General features: G+C 38.3%; 1 protein-coding gene across 4 annotated transcripts in view; it reads right to left on the minus strand.

The window, feature by feature from the left end:
- Positions 1 to 27,222, minus strand: part of LOC131030360 (sister chromatid cohesion protein SCC2) — a 210,478-nt gene that overhangs the window by 127,762 nt on the left and 55,494 nt on the right. For 3 of the 4 annotated variants that reach the window (XM_057961148.2, XM_057961150.2, XM_057961151.2), the window contains 9 exons: positions 19,520 to 19,625; positions 18,810 to 18,906; positions 18,541 to 18,727; positions 17,987 to 18,409; positions 17,410 to 17,912; positions 17,099 to 17,309; positions 16,962 to 17,012; positions 16,607 to 16,765; positions 16,305 to 16,472 (listed from right to left, as the gene is read on the minus strand). In XM_057961148.2, coding sequence (XP_057817131.2) covers positions 16,305 to 16,472; positions 16,607 to 16,765; positions 16,962 to 17,012; positions 17,099 to 17,309; positions 17,410 to 17,912; positions 17,987 to 18,409; positions 18,541 to 18,727; positions 18,810 to 18,906; positions 19,520 to 19,625 — 1,905 coding nt within the window. The remainder of the gene's footprint in view (positions 1 to 16,304; positions 16,473 to 16,606; positions 16,766 to 16,961; positions 17,013 to 17,098; positions 17,310 to 17,409; positions 17,913 to 17,986; positions 18,410 to 18,540; positions 18,728 to 18,809; positions 18,907 to 19,519; positions 19,626 to 27,222) is intronic. The other variant, XM_057961149.2, reaches the window with a different exon arrangement.

Here is a 27,222-nt window from a genome sequence, read left to right on the forward strand (position 1 = left end):
AAGCACTTCATTCAGATATGCCTTTTGAACAACATTAAACAACACTAAAATTATGCATGCAAATGATGAAAGCAACCTATTGCCAGGATAAATAACCACATAAAAATAATGAATTCATACTGGAAAAAGAAAATCACATGAAGAATTATTTGATCCAATTTCATCTTTCTTGATATGTATCAAAACAGATCCCAATTCAAGAACTGGATGTGCCACAATAGTTCCAAAGTTAAACTGACATTCTTGGATCTTCAGAAGGTACACAATCAACAACAATGACATGTGACTCTGTTTCAAGGACAAATTAAAAAAGGCTTTGCCACTCTATCAAGAAGATCAAAAGAGATACCATCCCTCATATGACTTAAATGCTTGCTTACTACACAAACAAAATGATTGCCATTAAGCTAAATAAAGTACAGAATTTTTAATCCTTAGCAGATAACAACCATGACTTGTTTCAGAATTCAGATGTGTCAAATGCACAATGGACTTAAATTTAATGAATTGCATTCATGATATTAATTGCCTGAGAATTTTCTATATTGCATTAAACTCAAATGATGCTTAGCATATCCAGCAGACTTCATTTTCATAACATGCATTCAGTATATTAATCATCTGAGAATTTTCCACATCACATGAAATGTGAATAACATTTGCATATCCAACAAAATGAAGTGTAAACAACACATAAGAGTCACAAACTGTTTCAAGACTCTTGACATTAATGTCCCTTTTAGGGATATTCCAGATTTTTGCCCTAAAACAATAATTCTTAACTTCGGAATGATAATGACTTCATCAAACATCAGAAATTCCAGATAATAATCAGATCAACAAATCAAAGCACAATCCTCAAAATCAATCAAATCGTGAATTCTTTAGGAATTGACTTGTCCAGAGCATGCAACATCCCCCATAACTTCTACGTCCTAGCCCCAGAGCATAAAAGTGTCGCCATACCTTCCAACTCCTAGCCCCAAAGCATGACAGTGTTCCCATACTTCCAACGCCTAGCTGCAGAGCATGAAAGGATTACATCCTTCCAATGCCTACAACACACTTCCTCAAATACAAACTGATTGTGTGTTGTATTTACTTAATTAATGCTGATTGATATTTATTGATGAATTGAAAATTATTCCCTTGAATAATATTTGATTGTTATTATGAATCATGGAAGTAAAAATCGTGAAACGATCGGAAATCGGCAGGTTTGCCGATTTTTTCCCTATTTACTATGAGATCAGAGGGAGGTTCTACTGCCTTTTCAGAGGGGCCCAAGCTCTCTCCACCTTTTTCAGGTTCACGGATCAGAGATGCGTTTCTCTCTACTTGTAGGAGGCCGTTAGACTCCGGGATCATTTGCTTCAGCACCCCTCATGCCCTTAGTCTTGCCAACTCATTATCTCCTCCTTCTCCAGGCCTCTCCCCATGCGTGGCACCAAAAGGCAATTGGCTACCTCTCCCAATCATTCCAAGTCCGTGAGGCCCCACAGAGGTTACACACAACGGTCCCTCTCTTCCAGTCGGACTCAAAATACCCAACGGCATCGTCCTACAACTTACCCTTCGGTCTTGAGGTTCTCCTTCGCTACTCCGGTTTGTTAGTGTTGGCTTGGTGGTTTGGAGTTCCCTGCTCACCCCTCCCGCCTCCTTGTTTGTAGTTGTTGCCTTTGTTGTTGTTTGTGCTTTTCTTTGGTCACCTTTTGGTGTCCCTAAAGGGGGCTGCCCCCTTGTTTGTACTCTTCAGTCCCATTAACCCGTTTGTGGTCACTTGTTGGACATTAATAAATTTATCTTATCTTATCTTATCTTCCCCCAAAATGAGATGATTTTTCCTTGGATCATTGACCTAGAATTTTGAACACATTTTTTGTGTACGCATTTAAATTGATATAAATTCGCAAAAAAAAGCATTTAAATAGCAGGAAAACCCTAAACACAATATGTTCGGCCCACAAAGTTTGAAATTCTACGCCTTGAGACTTCTTGCGCACTTTCTTAATCCAACGGAAACTTTTGCAGGTAGGGCATCAATACTGTCATCTGCAATCCTGTCGTTTTTGGGAGTTTCCATTCTGTGCTAAGAGGAAGGATTCCATTAACCAGAAAGCGTTGCTTTGTAGGGTTAATCATTTTTTGTTTTTTAAATTTATGATTTGTGTTTTTCTTTCAACAAAATTTTATGCCTTCTAATTTTTAATAATACAGTTTGCAACTTTATTTTATTTACATTTATAATATTGAATTTAATATTATTTTATCTTATATAAGGTTTTTAAAATATTAAAGTTTAATGAACTAAATTTAACTATTTAAATATTTAATTTTTTTAGGATTTTAACATATTTATATAATTTTTAAATTATTAACTTGTAAGATTTAACAAATTCAAATATTTATTAAATATAAGAAATCTTTTAAATTTTTTATAATAGAGTTTATAATTTTATTTTTATTTACATCATTTTTTTGTTAAGAATTTTAAAGTTTACAATGATGAAAATTAATATTATTTTTTATAAACAAATTTAAAATATATTTCTTTTAATAAATTAGAATTTAATATTTTAATATATTTGATTTAATTTTTAAACTATTAATCTAAGTTGCCGGTACGGGTACGGGTACGATACGCCAGTATGGCAAATATTTTTGGGGGGGTTTAGGTACGTTTGGGTACGTCCGTACAAAAAAATGTAAAAATCATAAATATATACATTAATGCAGCCTAAAAAGTAGAAACAAAAATTAAATTTAGAATCCCAAATATCATCCATATGCTAAACAAAACTTGGAACTATCATATATGATATAAATATAACAAATTTACTGGAAGTCTTATCTAATTTCCATTTGTCAAAATTTGAATCAGTTATGATAGATATATCGAATTCATTGTTCATTGGTTCAACAATAAAATAACACAATTAATAATCAGCATCATATGGGTCACTAGGAAGATCAAGATCAACATCATCATTGACATTAGATGATGTAGCTGGAGTAGTGGAACCACATGCAACCTCACTGCCACTTGCACTAGCAGCAAATTGGCTATTGGACTCCCCAGAAAGTAAAGATTGTGTGGCAGCTGAAAAATCCAAATCAGTTCGCTCTGGATCTACATCCCAAAACTTTGTGCTCCCATTTGTTGTGACCTTTTTCACACATCGCCCCATTGCAAATGGGGACCCTCTCTTTTTCATGCTTTCTAGGGTTTTTGTTAGTAACCTGTGACCTCTCGCTCCAATTTTGCCAAGCCTTACTCAGTTTCGAACATTTCAGGTCCTAAGATTGGAAGTTAGTTTTTGCAAACCCAGTGATTCTAGAGTCAAGACACCTTCAAAGCGCTTAGAGAGGCCAAAGGACGAAGATCGCAATCGATCTTGATGAATTTAGACAGCTTTCTATTTTTAGAAAGTTTGCTTTTTTGCTTTTTCCTATTTTTTAGGAAGTTTCGTTTTTGGCATTTTTAGCCCAATCCCCGATATGGCTATTTTTAGAAAGTTTTCTTTCTATTTTTAGAAAGTCTGCTTTTTTGCTTTTTCAGAATGGGTACTTAGGGTTTGCACTGCTGCCACTGACCTGCCTTGACCAGGATCCGAAAATTCCAAGTCTTGACCCAAAAAGCCAAATCCCTACATTTTAGGGGGCGTGATGCCTCAGATGATCCACCTAGGCATGGATTTCAAATTTCAAGTTAATCCGGTTAAATTTGATGTCATGATGCAGGAGGCCATGAAGAGAAGACCCTCCTAAAGTCCGCCATGTGTTGAAGACCCTCTAAAGTCCGCCTTGAGCCTTGTATGAATGATGCCATGAAGAGGGGCTAGTCTAAAAACTCCGCCATGTGTGTGTGGGAGGCCATGTGGGAACACCTCCAAACTCCGCCATACCATGTGGGAACCTAGTAAAACTCCTCCCTACCCTAGCATCCTTGGTGGCCAACACTCCAAAGTCCGCCCAAGGGGTGCAATCAAAAGGCCGCCCATGTGGGAGCACCTTCAAAACTCCACCATTCTCTTGGAGAAGCCTTGTGAATGGTCCTCAAACTCCGCTTAGGCTATATGGAAGACCTCCAAAACTCCGCCCAAGCATGTCAAGTGGTGGGAGCCTTGCTTAAAGTCCGATCAAGGGGATGTTGCTTGAAGTCCGCCCTAGGAGATGTCTCTAAACTCCGCCATGCCTTGGAGAGATGCCACCAAACTCCACCTTGCATGGAGATATCACCAAAGTCCGCCATGGGGAGATAGTTCAAAACTCCGCCTAGTGTTGAAGATGTCTTAAAACTCCGCCATGCAAAGGGAAGAGCATCAAAGAAGACCTTCAAAAGTCCGCCTAGGCCATGTAGAGGCCTTCTTAAAAACTCCGCCATACCTTGGAGAAGTAAGGAAAGTCCGCCAAAATTCAAAGAAGATGAAGACAACCCATTAAAAGTCCACCTACACATGAAAAGTCAAACGAAATCAACATGATGTCACAAAACTCCTCCAAGATTTTGAACTCAAAGACCAAAATAGAAAGTTTTTTTTAAAAAGGGAGAATATTGGAAGATTGGTAAGGATTTTGAGCCTAAGACCAAAATGGAAAGTTTTCAAATGGAATGTTTGAGGATTAGTAGATATTTTCAAACCTGAATCCAAAATAGAAAGTTTTCGAAAGAGAATATTGGAAGATTAGTAAATACTTCAACTTATAAACCAAATTGGAAACTTTGGAAGATATTTTCTTTAAACTTGGAAACATGACAACACTTTCCAAAAAGAGTGAAGATGAAATTAGAAGTATGAGTTGGAAGATTTTAAGGGTTTCCAATTGAAGAGTTAATTTTATTTACAAATACTTCACTTCAAACTTCATTTCTACACCAACAAGTTCGAAGTTACCAAGGAAAGCTTAGTAAATTATTTCAGTTCGAAGATCATCTGGAGAAAGTTTTTGACATTTCTAGAAGTTGGATAAGCTTTTGACCAAAGTTTCGCAGATTTTTGGAGAAATGCAACCAATACGAGGAAGAATTATTCAACCTTGACTGAATTTTCTGAGTGTTCTTGAGAGAATTTCCAGCCCTACTTCTACCCATTCGAAGGTGAAACCAAATCCATGATGCAGATTTATGGATTTTTCTGAATATTTTCCAGAATTTGAGAAATATTTTTTCGAAATTTTGGGAAAGAAAATCAAATTCTTGGTCAAGTATGAAAAATTTTGAAAGTTTTAACACTTGGTGATAACCACAACCAGCCTTAAGATGGAAGGTTTTTGAGGTGAAAATTCAATTTTTATGGCTAAGTATGAGTATAAAAATGGAAAATTTTCCAACACTTAGCCATTTCGCAGCCCCGTTATTTTTTTTCGAAATTTTGCGAAATATTTTCATACTTAAAATTTTCATTTTTTCGTCTGCAGGTCCTAGACACTATGAAGTTCCAGGTGGACAAAGATGCCCCTCCTGAGTCAAGGATGACCTTAAAATGGAAGAATATTGGCGACACCAACCTCGGACACATCAATCTGAGGGAGTTTAAGAAACGCATGTTTGGTCTGGACAACCTTCTGCCTACCACTACGGCACGGAAGATGATGAGGAATGGTATTGTACATGTTGCAAGTTTTCTCCCCACCATGCAGTGCACTAAGTTAGTAGTTGGGTGTGCACGGCGCTACAACCCCGACAGCAAGGACATTGTCGCACCAGATGGAAGAGTGTTGGTGAATGTCAGTGAGGAGGCCATCAGGGAGGCTTTCAGAATCCTGGAATATCACAACACAGTATATGTCACTAAGGACGAGGCTGATGGCATGTATCAGAACCACTTGGAGGAGTACGATGCCATCGTTAACCATTCCTGGCTGGACAAGCCAAGGAAGGGAGCCTCCAAACTTCAAAGGAAGAGCCTAGTAAGGGCATACTTCAAAGAGGACATCGGGGATATGATCGTGCTGTTGAACAGAATAATGGGGAACCCTCAGGGTGCTCCATTCGAACCCTGGATGTATTATTTCATTAACGAAATAATAAATGGGGTAAAAATGATAAACCGGGCTCAGATGATAAGCGACAATCTAGATACCCAGCTGAGGAACCTTGAAGCAAATAAAACCTTCTTCATGAGTTCATACCTATTCTACTCTTTAGCAAGGACTTACAGATACAGGGGCCTCACCTGAAAAGGGGAAGTAGGGACCAAAGAAAACCAATTTCTAGTCTACGACTGCTATCCTCAACTTCACATGAAGGAAAAATTTCACTTCAAGAGAGTGAATGATACCTTTCTCATGTACATCACTCGGACACTTTAGGGTGGAATGCACCAGAGGCTCTCTCGAGAATCCATGGACTTCATCAGTAGATTTGGATACTGGTATATTCAGTACCCGAAATTCACTTATATCAGGATTCAACGATTCACAGGATCTCCTTACAAACTCCCCGCCTACCCTACCAATCGAGTGGTGTTGCTCGAAGTTGTAAGGCAATTAGAAGGGTATATGGCAATTCAGAGAGATAAGCAAAAGAAGGTAGGGACCTCTTCTCTCACAATCGGGAATGGGCTGGAGACATGTCCATCATCACAGGCGGCTGCAACGGCTGAGAAGGAATTGGCTTGGTATCCCTTCTACCAGTACAAGGCAAGAAAGAACTTCGACCCGTTCCACAACATAAGAAGAGTCGAAGGGATGGCCTTTGAACATAGAATAGATCTAGAAGATTATTGGGCTAACGCAGCCAATAGCTTCGAGATCAAGAAAAGATTCTGATCAAGGATTCCTTTAAGCATGGTAAGGGCGACAGAAGTATTCAAAGTTGCTGACCAGGTGAAGGACAACCTTGAGCTTCAACAACCAGGTTTCGATAAGATGAACGATGAACCATCGGCCTTGATAGATTGGACAGAAGGGGAGAAATCAGATTTGGCGGACCTCATGAAGATGGTGGTTGAGTATTCCAAATGGTGGACCTCAGAAAGGACGAAACCATTGAAGGCTAAAGATGTCACCTTGACCTATAATCTGATGGGAGTAGCTGACTCCCTACCTTCCAACCCGTGTGCCTCTACAAGCAACGCTCGGAATCCGAAAAGTGTCGGATTCCGAAAAAGGAAAGAACTAGTTGGAAGCCCGGGGAAGGCCATTGGGAAGAAGATCGTAGGAGAAAGATGAGAGTCTAGTGGAGGTCAATCCATTCTAAGTGTCGCATCCGCCATACCTAATCAGAATGTCGTCGAAGAGCAGGAGATGGAGGTGTATATGGCTGATGAGGGAGCAAGAGTGCCTTCTTCTTCAGTCGAAGAAGTAGTGGAAACACTTGTCCAAAATCTAAGCAGAAGGCAGGATGCAGTTGTAGAAGTTGAAACGCCTAATCCACCATTAGTCTTTTTGGATGGTATAAATACTGAACCAGAGAAGGCCGATGACGGGTTTGATCAGAATGCCATTGAGCAATCGACCGTCCCTGATTGGCTAAGAGAGAAGATAAGGGCAAAGATCCCCAACGCAGCCCATTCCGAAGAAATCACTGCAGCCTTTCTGGAGAAGGTGAATGAGCCAGTCGTGATCAAACCACCCAAGCCGGCTAGGAAGTTTTCCTTGATCCAGAGAGACAATGCAGGCTTCAGGGCAGTCCAGATAGCGGTGCCCAAGGAAGGGAAAACTAGAGGCAATGTTGCCCCTGATGATTACAAGATTACTACCATAGAACTAGGTAAGCCTACCCAGGATCAAGAGGTCCAGTACGTCAATGATTCTTGTAACGCCCTCAAGACTAGTTTAGCCCAAGAAAAAGAACAGAGGAAGAAGGTTGAAGAAGAAAACCAGTAGTGGAAGAAATATGTTCTTCACCTTACCAGGCCGCTCAACCGCGAGATCCCCATCACCCCTCCACAGCCTCTTCAACAGGAATCAATGAAGGAATATGAGGACATGAAGGGTACATTCGTGCAGGCCAAGGAATGGATTTCAGATGTTTTAGTGCAAACTGATACAATGGTAGAAAATCTGGTGTCAGCTCATGAATCTGCTACTTCATTGATCAGCCGTATCCAGGACTTGGCCATAAATTGGGAAGATATCGGTGAGATTCAGAATGAGATACTTCCACATCTAAGAATAATCCAAGGCTTGTCAAAGAGAAGTTTGGTGGATACAGGCGTCATACAGGCTAGGGACAGGTAGGACTTCAGTACCTAGTATTATGCACTAGTCACTCAAATCGAGGTTTTGAAAAGATTCGAGGCTAAGTGCTGTGAACCAGAGGAGAGCATTAAAGAAATTTTGAGTAAGGTGTTCCATGTAGCATCTGAAATCTGGAAAAAGGAGAGTAAAAGGGAGAAGCACCTGCAAGCAGAAAACCCGAGGGCCAGGATCCAATCCAGCTTCTTCAGGGACTCAAGAATGGTTGACAAAGGCGATCTATCAAAGATTGCGAACTTTCTCTTCATCAATGAGAATTTTCTGGCTCAAGCAGTCGAGTGGGAGAGCATCCTCGCCACGTGTACTGATGATGTGGACATCATCGATTTCCAGATTAGCAGCTTGCCAAGTGTCACTCTGGAAGAAGTTAAGCTAATCGTGTCCAGATACGTTGAATCTACCAAAGAGGAAACTAGACATTCTCCTCAGTGAAATTAGCAGCTGCGCCACATGTCCTCTTCTTACTCATTCCAACTGGTAGAGTATTAGGAAACCCTAATTAAGGTTTGTAACTTGCAATATGGGCCCTTGATCACTGTTTGATCTCGGTCGTTCATTTATTTTTGAAAACTATATAAAGCTACCTCCTCTCATTTGGAGAGTGTGAGGTTTTTGATGTATTGTTGCGAAAGGTCATTTCCAGATAATATATTGCATGTGCGCTGCTTTGTAATCCCTATTGTTTGAATGATTTGCATGGTTTCAAAATTCCTCAACACTTAGTTAAAATTAATATAGATTTGCTTTCATTGTTGTTAATTCGAATGAAGGATTTTGATAAGTGTCAATCAATGGTGTATCTCCGCTCATACTTTTGGTGTATGGATGATTTCCATTTCACCGTGTAAAGTTAGTCTGAGCCCATCCTCTGTGTATCCCAACATCTCGATCATAAGCACAACCCATTGAAGATTGCACCGGCTTTGTGTAGTTGTCCCTAGTGTGGCGAAGCGAAGTTTGGTTTCTCGAGAGCATCCAATTGACACCGTCTCCAGAGTTCGTAGGATTAGATTAGCCCTCCTAAACCCTATCCTTTTCTCCTTTCTTTTGAACCTCTAAATTCCCAAAAAATCCCCAAAAAAAAAGAGAAGAGCCTAAAATTGCCAAATCCATCTAAGTCCAACAGTTCAAGATACTTGTCAAACGTAAGTCCCCCTTGAAATTTTCAGCATACACTACCCAAGAAGCTATTTCACTAAAGTCACTTGTTCGCACATATAGACCTTGGAATCAGTAGTGATTTTTCAAGAGAGGATAGAATACCTTCAGGTATCCTATCCTAATGTTTGGTAGATGATAAAACAAACACCAACACCATCCTTGTACTCTTTTTGTTTATGAGTAAGAAGGTGCAAGTTTGAATGCACATAAACTAGCTCTTCCGCCTTACTTGTTGCCAATCGGTTGCGTTTCACTGAGTGTATAAAGGAGTATGTGCTCCAATTTCACTCAGATGAAGAGGAACTAGCAACCTATTGAATAATTGAGACAAAGTTAGAGGGTGACAATAGTAAAAAATATAAATTTAGAGAGCAATAAAAATTAAGAAACTCACTTGCGATAAAAGTTTGATTGCAAGAGTTTGAAGGTTTGGTGATGTATGGCCATTAAGGTACCACCAAGCATGAGCATCCTTCTTATACTTGTCACGGAGAGCGGCAACACTTTGACCATTGGAGGCTACAAAATCAGCAAACTCACTTGACATTAAATCCTCCATTTCAGAATCGGGGAAGAGTTTAGTATGTGCTGTCCTACACCCTTCACTAACTTCTGAATCTCTATATGGTGGTACCCTTGATGGCTTAGCAAGCATTTCATCACTATAAAATTGGAAGTCAATGCAAATGCAAGATGTAGTGGGGTGGTCATTTTGTTCCACCGCTCAACACAAATAGATTGAACCTCTTTGAAGAAAGTTTCTTCAAGATCTTGCTCTTTTGCATTGATGATGACTTTCATTTCCTCAATCATCGAGTCAAAGCCATCATATACCTATCCCAAACATGAGTGCTCCGTGTCAGTATAACAGATCATACTCATGATGGGCTCAGTGAAACTCAAAAGATATTCCACTCGATCCCACCAAGTGTCATCTAGGATCATGTGTTTTACATTTGTTGCCCTTTCAGTATTGGATTGCCTCCATAGGGACCAACTTTGACTAATTACCATGCTAGCAAGTGGCTCCCGCACCTTCACAAGTCACCTCAAGACGATTGTGTTGGATGCAAATCGAGCCTCGGCAACCTATTCAAAAAAAAAAAAAAAAAAAATTAGAATACAAAGAAGACATGATCAAATTTAAAAAATAAATTAAGGATTACTAAAGTGAAATGTAGATTTTAGAAATTGAAGTGTTTCAATTACCTTTAGCAAGCCTGTGACATGCTATGGTTTGTGATGAACATTTGGATCTCTTCAGCCTCAGCATAAATTTGTTTGGTCCAATTTATTTTCCTGCCCATCTTTTGTAGCATGAGGTTGAGAGAGTGGACAGCACAAGGTGTCCAATATATGTGTTCAAACCGTGTCTCAATCAACATACCTACAGCTCTACAATTCTTTGTATTGTCTGTTATTACTTGGACAACATTTTGAGGTCCCACATCTTGAATGCATTGTATAAGGATGTTAGAAATAAATGGTACATCCTTCACCTGTCCCTCACAATCCACGGCTTTCAGAAACATTGCCCCTTTAGGGCACACTGCAATTACATTAATTAATGGTCGATTTTTGGTATCCTTCCATCCATCAGAAATGATGGACACCCCTGTTTGTTTCCATGAATTTCTAATGGGAGCCAATGCATTTTCTAAGCTTTTTACCTCCTTTGCTAGTAAGGTGCTACGCACCTTCTCATAACCTGGCCCTGTGTACCCTTGTGGAGCCTCATTTACCTTTCTCAACATATCCTGCCAATATGGTGATCGTACCACATTAAATGACAAATCGTTTGCATATAGACATCTTCCAACGGATTGATCTGCAATCTCTCTAGCATCATTTTTAAATGCTCTCCCTATTGGTCCCCTGCTTCCCTTCACAATAACAGGTTCTTCTTCATCAGTTATGCCCAAGAATGGGTGGCTCTATACCACAATATCAGGAAAATTACTCTGAGATGGAGAAGTAGGGGGCCTCTTTGATCTACTTCCTCTTCCTTTCAACAAAGGATGGTTTGAGGCATTACCAACTCTTGCATGTGCTTCCTCTTGCTCTCTAATAAATCCTGCTATTTGTTGAGGTGGCAACACATTTCCATCCCTTCCTGGACATGGTTTGATTCCTTGTTGGGGAATGGCACAAAAATGGGCTTTGACACGGCTGTAGGAGCTAGTTTTTTTCACACTACAAAAGTTGCATATACAATTAAATATTCCACCACCTTTTACTTGGTCTGTTATTTTGACATATTTCCATAAAGGTGAATTTGGGTTGGTTTTGAAAGTTCGTTGAGGAATAGAGCTAGCAGTCGCTGCCATTATGCTATCTACAACAAGTTAAACAACAATTATTAAAATTTAAATATTTAACAGTAAATTTAATTTGATATAAATAATAAAATTATAAATGTTAAACATTTAAATTTAATTTAAAGTGAAAGTGAAATTATTAATAATTATGAAAGTAACCTATAACGATATTAATATATTTACAAACTTCTAAATTACACAATAATTAAAATATCCATATTTAAATTTTAAAATAATAATAATACAAATTAAAATTAAATATCAATATGATATTTAATTTTAATTTGTATTATTATTATTTTAAATTATAAATATGAATATTTTAACTATTTTCAATTTTGTAATTTAAAAATTTGTAAAAATAGTATTATCGTATATATGTTTACTTAAACATTATGAATAATTTGATTTTCCCATTAAATGGAATTTAAATATTTAACATTTATTATTTAATAATTTATATAAATTAAATTTGTATCATTAATTAACAAATAAACTTAAACAAACTACTAAAAATTAATAAACAAACTATAGATTCTAAAATAATAAACAAACTACTAAAAATTAATAAACAAACTATAGATTCTAAAATAATAAACATACTAGTAAAATTAATAAACAATTTATAGAATTTACTTATTAAAAAAAAATAAACAAACTATAGAATTATTGTGAAAGAAATAAAAAATCTACATACCTGAGCCTCTCGTTGATGTCACCTTAACCTGTGAGCCCTCGCGTCGCCCTCGCGTTGCCGTGAGCCGTGAGCCTGCATTGCCTGAGCCTCTCGTTGACGTCACCTTAACGTGTGAGCCCTCGCGTTGCCGTGAGCCGTGAGCCATGAGCGTTGCCTATCTACCGTGAGCCCGAGCATTGCTTGTCTGTCGTGAGTCGTCGCCAAAGACAAACGAAGACAAGCGTGCCGAAGACAAATCCAAATGTGTTTTCTATCTGCTCATGCCGTCGCGGAAGAGAAATAAAAAATACGTCTTCTTATTTTGTTGTAGGGTTTAAATGACCCATTTTCCTTCCACAAAAGTCAACAAAAAACCTCTCGAAATTCGCGCGTGAAGCAGATTCGTCGAAAAAACGCAAGAAATACGCCACATCGACATCGGATTCGTCGGTATGCGTGGGTAAAAACGCGGATACATTTCACGATCAAAATGGAGGTACCCTGTTTGATTCCATAGGGATTCCACTTCGAATCCGAATCCAAGACGAATCGCATCCGGATTTGGGGGAAAACCTAGATGTACCGGTAACCTAGCTATTAATTTATGAAATTTAACAAATTCAAATATTAATTAAATTTAAGAAATATAGTATTATTTTATTTTAATATTAACAAATTCAATTTGAGGGGGATGAGAAGAAAGAAGGGGATGATCTAAGGGATGTTATGGAAAAGTTTGACAAGGGAAAGAAAAGTGGTAAGAAAAAAAGTGACAAGAAAAATGAAAAAAGGTGTTGTCGCTCTGCCGAAATGGATCAGCAACATGTGAAATTGTAAGAGATTAATGAGCCGACGGACCATCACAGGGATGGTGAATTACAGGCCCTAAAATGTGAGGTTCGAGAGCTGAGGAGTTGCCTGGATAGCGACGAGATGAATATTGAATTGCAGGCCCTGAAGAAAGAGACAAAGGATATGAAGACCAGATGGGATGTTAGGGACAAACAACTCGTTAGCATCAACAAATTTTGTATCAGAGTTATGCATAGTTCAGCTACAACTTTATGCCTGCTGCAGGACAAGGTTGCGGATGAGGATGTGGACAGACAGACTTGCAAGGAACTCTACAAGTTCCAAACTGAATTTTGGGACAATGTTCTTGGTATGGCTGGGCTTAGTAAGCTAGCTCCTTAGTTTTAGGCTTTGTCTAGTTTTTAATGTTTATTTTGGTTCTCTTTAGCTCTCTGGACTTACAGGGTGCTCCCCCTATTGCTTTATTTCTAGAGTACTATTAAACTCTCTCATTTTGATATTGTTGTTAATCTGCTACTGATAGCCTTCTAGCTATGTTAAGGGTCAACGCCCTCGTTGACGCTGCTTTTATAATCAAAAACAAATTCAATTTTGTAAATTAAATTTAAACTTACTAATATTTTGATTTTATAATAGTTTAAATTTTTAATAATTATAGTTTACTATATATAGATTTTACTAATCTAACAAATTCAAATATTTAAAATTAAATTTAAAATATGGTATTGTATTATTTTAATATTAACAAATTTAACTATTTAAATTATTTTCTAAATTTTATTAATATTTTAATTTTTTTAATAATCCGGTTTTTTCCCTATTTTTTCGCGATTCTTCTAATTTTTTCAAAAAATCTTATACTTCTGATCTAAGTTACCAGTTCGGGTACTAGTATGGATATGGATTCGGGGGTACAGCAAAAAAAAATTCCATTGGGTATGGGTATGGATAGGTCCGTGAATCAAAATTATAAAATATAAACTGTATCAATGTATAACTATAAGAAGAGTGATACTCATGAATCCATAATTACCAATAAATATCAAAAAAATAGAACATTTCGATATCTCATTCATAACTTGCAAAAATGAAAATACTCAAGTCTCAAAATGTCATTACACAATAAAAATTCAAATTATTATCGATTTTAATATTCATGTTTTTCTTCATTGGAAGCATCAAGGTCAATATTAACATTTGGTTCAATTTCATTTGAACCACAATCAATTGGATTTCTACTACCACTAGCCGTGTCAAGTGCAGAAGCTCATTCAATTTCATTTTTCAAACATTTGATGAAATGCCAAATCACTAACGACACAAGGAAAGTGATTTCACAAAACATAAGCAAACAGCTGCTACATATGCGTAATGTAAATCAACTGAAATCAATCCCAGTAATGCTGATATAATGTTTACTAACCCCGTGTTCTTAGGTATAGCTCACGAATGCAACTGAAATGATATTTAATTGCTTTCTTGCTGGCATATTCTGATAAAAAATGCTATCACAAACTTATGAGAGTTAAACTGAGATTTTAATTTATGAAACTATTGCTTGGGTACAGCCCTTGGTACTTCTTGGGTGCCTGGGTTCTCTGTGGGAAGGACCCACAAAGAACCCAGGCACCCAGGAAGAACCCAAGCCATACCCAAGGCCGTACCTGAACCGTACCCTGAATTCTCAGATGATTAATGAATGATCCTTGAATGAATTTCTGAAGTTAGATGTGTTGCTCGATATATTTCTGTATTTCTGATTTGCTGCTATAAATTGTGGGTCTGCTGCTCAATACATTCCTCTAGTAATACTTCAATATCAGTTTTTGAATTAAGTCTTGGATGATTGATGTCTTAGTGATTGATACTTGAATGATTTCATGCTAGAATGGTTAATGCTTGAATAGTTGATATTGGAATGCTGGATGTTTGTGTGTTTTGTTGATTGAATGAATTGATAATTTATGACGATGATTTGCTTATTGATTGTTTACTTGATTTGATAATTGATTATTGCTTTTGATGGATTCATGAGTGATGATTGAATGAGTGTTGATTTAATGTATTGGTGAGTGATGATTGACAAGTGATCCTTGAATACTCGGAATGATTTCTCCTTTATAATTTATTGGAAAAAGGATCACCACCTTTTATAATAATTGAATCACCACCCTCCATTGCTGTCTTTCGAGAATAAAAAATTATATTGCAAATTGATCTCTCTTGCGTGTCCTCAAATGAAACCTTCTTCCCTTTTTATTTTCCAATATGAGGGAGAAGTCACACCTCTTCATCATGTCTAGCCTTTGCAAGAGTCGCAACCTTTCACAATTAACAATCTTTGAAGGAGTACAACCTCTCATAATTTCTGCCCTTTGACATAGTCATTTCCTTATTTTCTTCAAATTCTTTTCTATTAATCCTCCCTTGATTCATATGCTCAATTATTTCTTCCTTCCTTGCTTGATAATATCCTCCCAAGGAAATGATCTCCCTTTTATATCTTATTCTTGAGGGAGTCACAACTCAACATTTCATGCCTTTTGACCATTTATTAAATTTAATTAAATTTTAGTTACATTATATTTTTTATTTTAATTTATTATTATTTATTATTGAATCCCATTTCAAAAGGGGACAATGCAATGACAAAAGCAAGTATAACTCCGATGTTTGAAGCTACACTTCCAGGTGCATATCTAGTTTTTCTATATTCCTAGCATAGAAAGAGAGAGCAAAGTACAGAGGAGGATCCAGGAGAGGGGAGGGTTAGGGGCCAAGATAACACAGCTTATGTATACGGTAGCATGAATCAAACATCAGTTTCCAACATGATTAGAAAAAAGGAAAATACTAATACAGGCCTACACAACTACCAATACAAGTCATAGCATGAAGAAAGGAAAAATCACTGATGGACAACAGCAAATAATTCATGCTACACTAACAACAATTTGCTTCAGAATATTCAATTAATTAATAACATGCATTTCTTCTTTGTTGAAGCCTGTCCAATAGTTAGGTGGTAAATTGACAATTTAGATAGCTATTTCGCATCGCCCATCACAGGCTCCATCTCTATTTATCTACTTACAAATAAATTACGTAATGTTTTCAACGACCAAACTGTGCACCTGTATACTAGTCTCTTCGTCACTGATTCTGGAAATTATGTGATAGTAAGCATCAGTGGTTTTCGCAAAATTGCATTGCATAATGCATATATCTCGAATAATTTTGATTACACGCTTCCGCACACTTACTCCTTTGTCCATGATACGCTCTGCAACTTTGTTAAAGTACTGTAATTTAGAACACAGTGTCAGATATACCATAGAAAAACCAGAAACATATTTTTCCTAAAAGGCACGTAACATGTATGTCAAACTTTAAGTATCGAAATATTAGATCTCTCAAAAAAACATGTCTCCCCCACCTTCTCAGCCACATCAGGACGAGAGACAATATGACGACCAACAAGCTCCACGGATGCTTCTCGCACAGAGATAGCAGAGTCGAGAAACCTGCCCTCTACAGCACACCTGACATGTGTATCTCCTAATACTCCAGGATCTGCTTCAACAATTGTACTAACCTATGGCATTACCAACAAAATATGCAACTATTTCAGAATATAATAAACTGAGTACTCTTTGAATGGAGAACAAAATATGCAACTATCTTTGAATGTAATAAACTAAGTATTCCTCTGTATAATGAATCCCAAGAATAAACCACAACCAAAAGGCTGCATTTCACATCATTTCCATTAGCAAATACCAATGCCTTACAGCTCTTAGTGCTTTGGCTCGAAGTGTTGGTGAGTTCTCTTGTAAACTAACCTGCATACAAATATATATTATCAGTCAAGCCATTGCACTTCATGTACATATCCACATCAAACAAAAGATATTGTTAAGGAAAATACCAGTAATCTATCAAGAATTTTATCAAATCCACGCGCCAGAGCTCTCTTTTGCCCTAAAGCTGCTGAAATGCATGTGATAACATCCCTGGAGAAACTAGCAGAAGCAATTCCAAAGCCCATAGATTGAACCTTTAAGTTACACCTCCCATGGTAGAATGGAAGCATTTGTAATGCATTTGGTTCATCTTTAAACCACTCACATAAGTAAAACCTGCACAATATTTTCCATAATTATTATATAGAAATAACATAAATAAGAAAGCATTTATCACATAGGAATGTGTATTAAACAAGCACGATGCATTACATACTGGCAAGCATATGTAACCAAATTATCTGTGGACCCAACTTCCTTAAGATAGTTTAAGAGGATCTGCTCAATAACAGCAACTCCCTTTATTCGAAAGCAAGGTTCACTGTCTTTAAGCTTCTCACTTTGCACTTGAAAATGAGAATTAAGAGATGCAAGCTGCTTCCTGCATATGCAACAATAGCAGACCCAACCACGGCTTGTCTGATTATGTCCAGTGTAACCAATGCACTCACCATGGAACACTTGCTGGCAGCCCTCACAAACTATCATAAAGTTTGCAGTTCTTTGCCCTTGACAGACAACACACATCTCCTCTGGGACAACATATTCTGAACTATCTTCCCATAACTCCCGCAAGATCCAATGTTTATCATTGCTGCATACCACACTATCACGCTTCAGTCTAGCAGCAATCTGGCCAAGAAGGTCAATTGCTATGCCACGCACAATTACATCTTTAGACTTAAGTCCAGCATTTCCAAAAAGTAGAACACATAGAATCTGCAAAAAATTACAGTATCAGATGTATTCTCATGCTAAAAATAATAATTAGTTCCATGCTCAAGTTCATATACCTGAAGCAGAAGACTTGCTGCAGGATACTCCGGTACATTTATTGTTATCAATAAATCTATAACAAGGTTCTCAATAATGATTTTAATGTCAGAAATGTCCTGAGATCTGGGAACTGACAAATACTGTAGAAGATTTCCCCAGAAATATCTACAGGATTCAACTGCAGAATCAAAGCACTTAGATGGATCAAAATCAGCAGCAGCAGCAGCATTAACTGCAAAAGCTGTCTTGATTGGTTCTGGTAGAGTGACACTGCATTGAACCAACTGCAGTACCAAGGCAGTTATCATCTGAATCTGTTTCTGTTCATCATCTGGTAAATGATAAGATCTGAGATTTCGCTTTGATGATGGCAACTTCCAGAGTAGCTGAACAATTTCATCCATGATAATTGTTCGATACTCAGGGTATGAGCTGAATACCTTTCCATCAGAAAATGTTCATTAAATCCAAGGAGAGATTGAACTCATGGTAAAAGTCAAAAGCATTAAATCAATTTAATCTTACAGCTTTTTACCAAAGCAAGTAGGTCATGAATAGAGAATATTATTACCGCACATGTAACACCAATAGCCTTTAACTGCAATAGCTGTATATTCTCAATAGTGAATGTTGTAAGGCTTGTCTTGATCAGCTGAAGAACAGAACTATCTAAGAGTCGTTCAATTGAAAGGAGATCCTTAAATAAACCAAGAATACTGCAGAGTTTGTAGAACACATTTGAAACTGCAGTAGAAACCCTGTATACAGTGGAAAGTAAATACAGTATCACACAGTAAATGAACCAAAAACAGGTTACACAATTATTCAGGAGACACACACTTGGTGGATGCTGACTTTCTAGTCTTCCAACCCTTGCTCTGGCAACGCCCTTTCTTTCCTGACTTGCTATGTTGGTTGACATGTTCTTCTTCAATACCTTGTACAATTTTAAATAAACAAAATTTTACTCAATGGTAACTACATTGACAAAGCATATTGCATTGGCAGATTTCACTACTACAATGCAAAATTTTAAAAAGAACATTAACTCGTCTATTTTATCAAGTTCTTCTGATTGTTGTACCTGTTACAGCAAACAATGAGAGGGGCATTTCTGAAACATCCCCCTAATTTCCTGATAGTTTATGAAGCCCCTAATTATCCCAAGAACAACTCCCTTGTACTCCTTTACAATACTTACATATACATAATACAAATGAATTTATAAAATGAAGTTACAGGAATCTCTTGTATTATCTCTCTTAGATGATACTGATAAATAACAACAATGCATAAACTTTGTTAGAAAGTCTTTTATCAATTAAAAACTACAGCTTCTTTATACACAAGCAACTAGCCACCACATTACAAACTTGCCATCATGACCATCAGTTCCATCAACTTTATCGATCATCCAATATTAAGGATCATATGCAATAAAAACACTCTGTACAATTTGCTGTCTTGAGAAATAAACAATTTTATATATCCATTTAAAAATACCATTTCTTTTTTACACAAAGCAACTAGCCACCACATGACAAACTTACCATCAGTTCCACCACCTTTATGGATCATCCAATATGAAGGATCATATGCAATAAAAACACTCTGTACAATTTGCTGCCTTGAGTAGTCAACAATTTTATCAATAATCTGATAACATGTTACACAGTAACCAGTAATTCATTAGAAACTTTACAATTGGGTTTGTATATCAATAAACGTTGCATTAAATAATGAAATTACAACTAATTGCTTCCAAAAATGCAAATACAACCAACTCACAAGTACATACCAGAAACCCATGTATCACATCAAATTTGCAAAAAAACAGCCCAAACCATATGAAACTCCCTCATTTTTTTCACTTTATTATGCATTGATGTACTTTGCCCCTATAGCAAACGTTTGATCATTTTTCAATTGCTTTGAAGTGATCATCAATGGATTTGAAGATTTTTTGACTGGACTTGAATGGCATGTGATTGTTATTTGTATTCGTGTTTTAGATTTTTGTTGTTTTCTGTTCTGTGTTTCTTTTGTCTTTCTCCTAGAGGGCGGACTTGGAAGTTTCCATGCCATTCATCCAAGGCGGACTTTGTGTCTAGCTTGCCATGTTCCCTCGTGCCATGTTTATCAAGGTGGACTTTAGCCTGGACAGCCATTTTTTACACATTCAAATTTGATCAGCCATGCTGTCATCTGGGCCTGCCATGTTCATTTTTGATCTTCTGGAACAAAACCCTAGCTTCTTGCTTTTTACACTTAAAGACATGATTTTTCAATTCTGAAGACATGGGTACTGATCATATGGCTGATCTTTTGGAACAAAACCCTAATTAGGGTTTCCATCTGCATTTTACCATTAGAGACCAAATTTTCAAATTCTGAAAACATGGGTAGTAATAATCTGGCATGGAGATCAAAACCCTAATCTTGAAAAAAAGCAAAAAAAAGCAAACCCTGCTTTTTACACTTGGAGGCGAAATTTCTCGAAATGACCCAAAGCAATTGTGATTCTCGTCCTTCAGACCTTCTAAGCACTTTGACAACACTCATACATGATTTTGAACATGATTTTGAACACTTGGCTTGGGACGACCTTAGAAACTCAAACTCAAAACTCTCTCAGAAAATGGACTTATGAAACTACAGAGCTAGGACAAAAACCCTAAAAAGCGAAAACAAGGGGTCCCCATCTGCGATGGGGCGATGGTGTGAATTAGGTCACAAGAACGGGATGGAATTCAGGGTGAATATGCTGCCACATGTCACAATGGAAGAGGTCAGCCCGATCGTGTCCAGGTTCATCGAACATATTGCCACTCAAGAGGATAATGATGCACCTTCCTAGAAGATAGCTCCTCGCACCACTTGTCCTTCATGCATTTGTTCTTGTTGCTATTATGGGAAACCCTAATTAGGGTATAGATGTTTTGATCTCGACTGTTGATATTTGATTGATCTCGGCCTTTCATTTGTTTTCAAAACTCTATATAACCTCCTCTCATTTTATTGTGGAGAGATTTGTGAGATTGTTGCTAACAACTATTATGATAATAAAAGTTCATGTGCATTTGCTTTGAATCCTTATTGTTCTCACATGGTTGCATGGTTTCATATTTTCTTCAACTTAAAATAGATTTGCTTTACAAAGTTGTTAGATGAATGAAAGATTTGATAGTATAGATTGGTGAAATTATTGCTCATACTTTTTATGAACAAATGATTTTTGTTCATTGTGCAAAGTTAGTCTGAGCTTATTTTGTGGATGCTTTAACTTCTACTTTGGATAAAGGATCCCTTCCTTGAAATAGATGCAGAGTAGCCGAGCTATGGGATTGGAGATCTAAGAAGATGTTATTTGGGCTGCTTGTTATACCAGTGGTATTGTATGGTTGTGAAGTTTGGGGCAGCAACATGTCAATATCAAGATGGAGGCAAATAGAAAATTGCAAATATATCTCATGATTCTCATCCCAAGCAATTTCAAAATTAAAACCAATCTTTATCGAGGAGTTCCTGGATCGTTTTCTCTATCTCATCTTTGAACTTCTTCAGGTGGCGATAGGGTGTGGTGATAACGGGTTTCGCTCCTTACTCCAACTCAATGTTGTGCTCAAACCCTCGGTGTGGGGGTATACCAAGTGGAATATCAGCGAAGACCAAACTATGCTCATCCAGAACCGACTGAAGTTCCTCATCCTGGTAGTAAGTCAGTTGCTCTTTCAAGGGTTTTGTTGAGATCAAGCAATGTGCTGCCCAGACTACTTCATCATGTCTGAAGATGGCTTCCATCCTTTTGGCGGAAATCTCCCTCGGGCCACCATTCGACATTCCCTTGAGAACCACCTTCCTGCCATCCACCTCGAATGAGAACTCCATCCTTTTGAAGCTCTGCGTGTACTGGTTGAGTGTCTCCATCCATTGAATGCCCAATATGACATTCGTGTCATCCAGATCTACAACAAAGAAATCGTTGGTCACCATGCAATTTCCCATGGTGATGCTCAGTTGCGGAACCAGGTGAGTGCATGATAGGAGATTGCCTCCTGCCACCTTGACATCGAACCCTTCATGCTCCTTTGTACACAAACCCCTTCGGGTGACGAGTGATGAGTTTATGAAGTTGAGCGAGGCCCACTGTCAAGCATAACAAGAACTTGTTACCCTTGGAGTGCACCACGTACTCTAAATACACTGCACCTTGGGGTACCTACCAGTGTGGCAATGACACCCCCCCTCCATACCAATTTGGAGATTCTCTCCGCCAGGCTGGTTTCTTTGGTAGATTCTTTCCTTGTGGGGGGGTCGCTTTCCTCATGCTCCTCTTCTCCATCGGACATCACTTCAATATAGTGAATCTTTCCTTTGCCCAAACATCGGTGTCCTAGTTCCCATGGTTCCCTGCAGGTGAAAAAAAGCTTCTTCCTTCTGAGTTCCTGTCTTGTGGCTTCATCGAGCGATGACCCCTTCGGAAAGGGTTTATTATCCTTCTCCCTCAGAACGAAAGGTGGTTTGGTATGTGCAAAATTTCTAGAAGAGGAAGATGTTGCCATGTTACGGGCCTTTTTTATTGCTTCTGTGAGCATGCTGGGGTTGAACCCTTTCACCCAACCTTTCAGTGGTTCCATCAATCCGTCCATGAACAAGACCACCAATCTCTGCTCTGAGATGTCAGTTACCAACACGGATAGTCTCTGGAATTTTGTGATGTAACTGTCCACAGATCCCGACTGCTTTAGTTGTGCCAACTCCTTGAAATTGAGTTCTGGATCCTTCCCGTCAAATCGATCTATGAGCTTCTCTGTCAATTCGGCATAGGAAGTTATCTGGTCATGAACAAGAGTGACCATTCCATGATGCCACCATTCATGCGCGACCCCTTCCAGGTGGAGTGCTACAAACTTGATAGCTTCATCTTCAGGCATCGGGTTGAGTTGGAAGTAAGTATCTGCTTTTTGAACCCAGGCTCGTGCCGAGGTCGATCTGGCCCCATCAAAGGATGATAGGTTGATCTTGCCAACCTTCTGCTTGATGTCATGGTTATAGTGTCCATAATGGCCCCGACTTCTGCCGCCTGAGTATTTCATCTGAAGCTCCACATAATCCTTGAAGGATATGTCCTCCTCGAGATTTGCATCCCTCCAATCTTGGTTCAACTATGCTTGCATCTCCTAAAAGGTGGGCTCTTGCTCCCCGCGTGGTGCTTCTGATTTCTAAGGAAAAGTCGGCATCAGCGGTCGTGAATGTGAGCGTTGGACGTTTGATCTTACCGTGACCGAATCATCGCCCTACCCATTCTATTCTCCATTCGTCTTTCCCAAGGCCAATTGTCGTAAGGTTTCCTCCACAATTTGTTGTCATTGCTCTCCTCTGGTTAGGGTGTCGTTGAGCTGAGCTTGGCTTTTGGTTAGCTCCCTTAATAGTGCCATGACTTCTCTTGCAGGATCCTGTGGTTCCCCCATTTGATCGGCCGAACGATACCTCCTTCTAGTATACACTTGCATCCACTACACAACAGGCTGGTCACAAGTATGGCAGTGTAGGAGCAGGGTCGTACGGTGGTGCACTCGTACGGTGCTTGAACAAAGGTCGTACGGTGAAGGAGACTGGGCGTACAGCTGTCAAGAAAGGATTGTACGGTAGTGTCGAGGAGGTCGTACGGTGGTGCCAAATAGGTCGTACGGTAATGTGAGACTAGTTGTACGGTAGTGGGAAGCAAACCGTACGGCAATGAGGAGGGAGTGTAACTGTACAGTGAGGGAGGGGTATGGTAGACTTCAACTTGTGAGGGGGTTAATCTCCCGCAAGTGTATTGAGTGATGAATTCGGAATATTAGGAATCCTTTATGCATGCAAATCAGATTAACATATACGCAACTGGAGAAGTAACAGTGATGAAATTCAAGATTTGCCAGATCCAGAACAAGAACACTGAACAGAATAGGGTGAGGGGTGAATCCCACCAAAACTGCAAGTACCAAATAGGGAGGATCTTTCACCTCCGAAATGGCGAAAACCAGAACTCCAACAGGAATTCAAACAAGAGAGAAAAATATCAAAAATCGCATACCTACAACAATGACTAACACGACCATATATATGGGCTCCGGGAAACCTCCCGAAGGGTTACAAACGAGCCGACACAACCAACCAAAACTTGCCTAATCTAATTAAATAAAAGGGCCCGAAAGATTTGTTATTAAATTTGGGGCTTTACAATGAAGTAATTAGATTTATTATTTAATTATATCATGGACATCACGGGAGTTGTTCTTCTCAACACTTTCCATTTAACCAATCAGATGTTCTTCTCAACACGGGAGTTGTACGAACCATCAAATCTGAGAGCTCACATTCTGACCAATCAATCCCAGGTGGAGCCTTGTCAACAAGAGTGTGATATTTCAGGTCAAGAATGACTTCATCTTCCACCATGTTATTAGGGATATTAAAAGAAATGCCAAAAGCATGAATTTGTTGCAAAGTGAGCCTCATGAAAATTCTTCTAAACACTTCGGCATCGTCAAAACAATCTTCCCAGAAATCTTCAATGTCTGGCCAATGCACATAATTTTTGGCTCCATACAAGCAACGTTTCACGTAACCTTTGCTGTCAAAACTATCCCTGGTCGGCAAAGAATGAAAGTGAAATTCTTCCAGGGTTTTCTCAACTCCCTTTGCAGCACCATTTGTTTTACAAGAAAAGTGTGACATAGACAACGGGAAGGAATATCCCTTCTTCCCCATATTCAAATATTTGACATAAACCACGGCCATCTGGCGACAAACCTCCAAGAATATCATATAATCAGCGGGAAAACGGGGCAGCTTTAACGGAGCTTTTTCAAAACCCCCAATTCTGAGGTATGTGAACCTATCAAACTGGGTATAGAAACTCCCAAATTCCATCAAAAAGAAGCAACTCATGGGAAATTTGCAGTCTGGGGTTTCCCTCTAATTCTCTAACAAGACCCATTAGGAAGACATCATTTATGCGGGAAAAGGTTTGCATGCCCACCTGTAGGGTGAGCTTGGGATTATTTTTTAAAATGGGCAGACATGCAGAGGGAGGGCATTGCAATTCTAACCCAGGCCAAATAGATTGTTGACTAGATAGAACATATACTACGTATGAACACATGCTAGAGGTCAGGGACTGCTGAAAATTGCTCAATTGCTCATTTAGGTAGTAACTAATTACAGATGCCCAATTGATGGAATTTTGCAGACTGCAAATTACTAAGATGAAGCGGCACATCCAAAATTCAAAGAAGTCGGCATGGGCATTCTCTACTACACGATGCAATAAAGCAATAACTTCTGAAATTTCATCCCTTAAATGTATTCTTCTAAGCTTGGAGGGCAATTGAGACTTACCTCCTTTTTCAGACTTCAGCCAAGACTTGGCAATGCAATTTTTGCACTAGTCTCCACGAGCTCAGAAATACTCTTCACCGGCAAGAACAAACATGTCTTCGGAGGCTTCTTTCTTAGAGAGGCACAAAGCACGAGAAACACTTTCAGAGTTGATTTGAGCGATGACCTCTCCGTCCTCTCTTCGAATTTCCTATGTGGTTGGGTTGTATCTTTTAGAACATGCAACAATTAAATCAACGCAAGGCACGGCACGTGGAAAACCAGCTGCATGAGCTAAGCCACTCTGAAAGATTTTGTCTCGCGACGGGGTCCTTTCTTTCTGTTCAAGGTCCTACAAGAATTCTCCCAGGTTCAAGTGCTCTATCGCTGTATCCTTCACTCCCGCCCAATGATTTTGGATTCCGCTCTGCATGGGCCCAAGCTAGATAGCTCGCTATATGAAAGCACCAGTGAATAATGAAAGTTGGTTCAAAAAACATTCGCCACCTCGTTGATGTACTCATATGATGTGACATGTATTTAATACTGCATTTATTTAGCCACTTTGAAAATGGTTCCTTCATCTACATAATCCTGCTAACAAGACAAATCAAGGTTAGTCTATACAGCTAACCCCACATGGTGGCGGCGCCCCGAGATTTAAGCAAGGCTTCACAAGTCACTCGGTCCCAAACACAAACTTCAGAACCTATAGTCAAGGTTTTCGGACTTTTGACAACCTCTGCATGAGTGACTAAAACACAAGACAAAAGGGGAAGGTCGGGCAATCGGGGACTTTTGAAAATCTACAACTACGCGACCAAGGTTAGAAAAAGTGGACAACGCGCGACAAGCTTAGGAATTACATAAAGGCCACGACTAAACACTTAAGTTATGAGGCAAACAAGGAGAACCTTGAGGAACGAACATGGAAGGGACTGACTTAGTCGTGATTAAATTTTTGGAAAGGTAACAACAAGATAGTTCATTAAAAAGTGATAAGAATTTTGCATAATCCAAAAGGCATTTTATCTCAACTCCAACATAATAATGGTTTTTTATTTGCTTTCCTCTGCAACATCGATTTTGTTCTACCTTGAAAATCCACCCAAATTGAGAACAATTCACTACATGCAGCCTCTTCCAAAGTGATCTAAATGAATGGATCAGAAGCGACTTGTTTTATGTCTATGTTCAAACTAAGAAATCCACATACCTCAATTGAACTATACTTTTCTTTGATTAAGTTTTCACCAGGGATATTTAATCACTTGTTCCTACCTAGAATTATTATTTCTGCATCTAACATGCACTCTATTTCCTCACGTACATAAGCTGCATATTTTGGATTCAATATACAGGGCTATCTCCATTTTGGTATTCAATCATTGATCTCAATTTAAGACCAATAACGTTTCTTGTGCAATTCCTTTTACATCTTGTTAAGTACATGCAAATACCTCTGTTAACTAAAAAATTTTATGACTTCCTTACCCAGTTCAATATCTAAGTCGATTCCCAGTCTAATCATTTGCTTGCAAACTAATTTCCTGTATAATTCAGCCTATATATTGTATGCTTTTTTATTGAAGGAATTCATAGTTATGTTTGGCATCTTCTATCTTGTAAATAGCTTAAGTACAATGGCAGGTCATTACATTCTAATCCATTTCACTATGGCAAACAAAAAGATATTCTTATTCTTCAATATCTATTAAATATAAGGGTTTGCTACTTCTCTTTCTGCATTTCATATTTATACTTTTGTTTTCATTGTTTTTACTAAAAACAAGGTTCTGACATTTCCTTTTCACTCAATTGCTTAGATGGATAACAAATTTTTATACCCAACATACCTCCCTACATGAAGATGTGTTTACAAAGTACT

Source organism: Cryptomeria japonica, chromosome 2, assembly GCF_030272615.1.
Source record: "Cryptomeria japonica chromosome 2, Sugi_1.0, whole genome shotgun sequence".
Taxonomy (NCBI): Eukaryota; Viridiplantae; Streptophyta; class Pinopsida; order Cupressales; family Cupressaceae; genus Cryptomeria; species Cryptomeria japonica.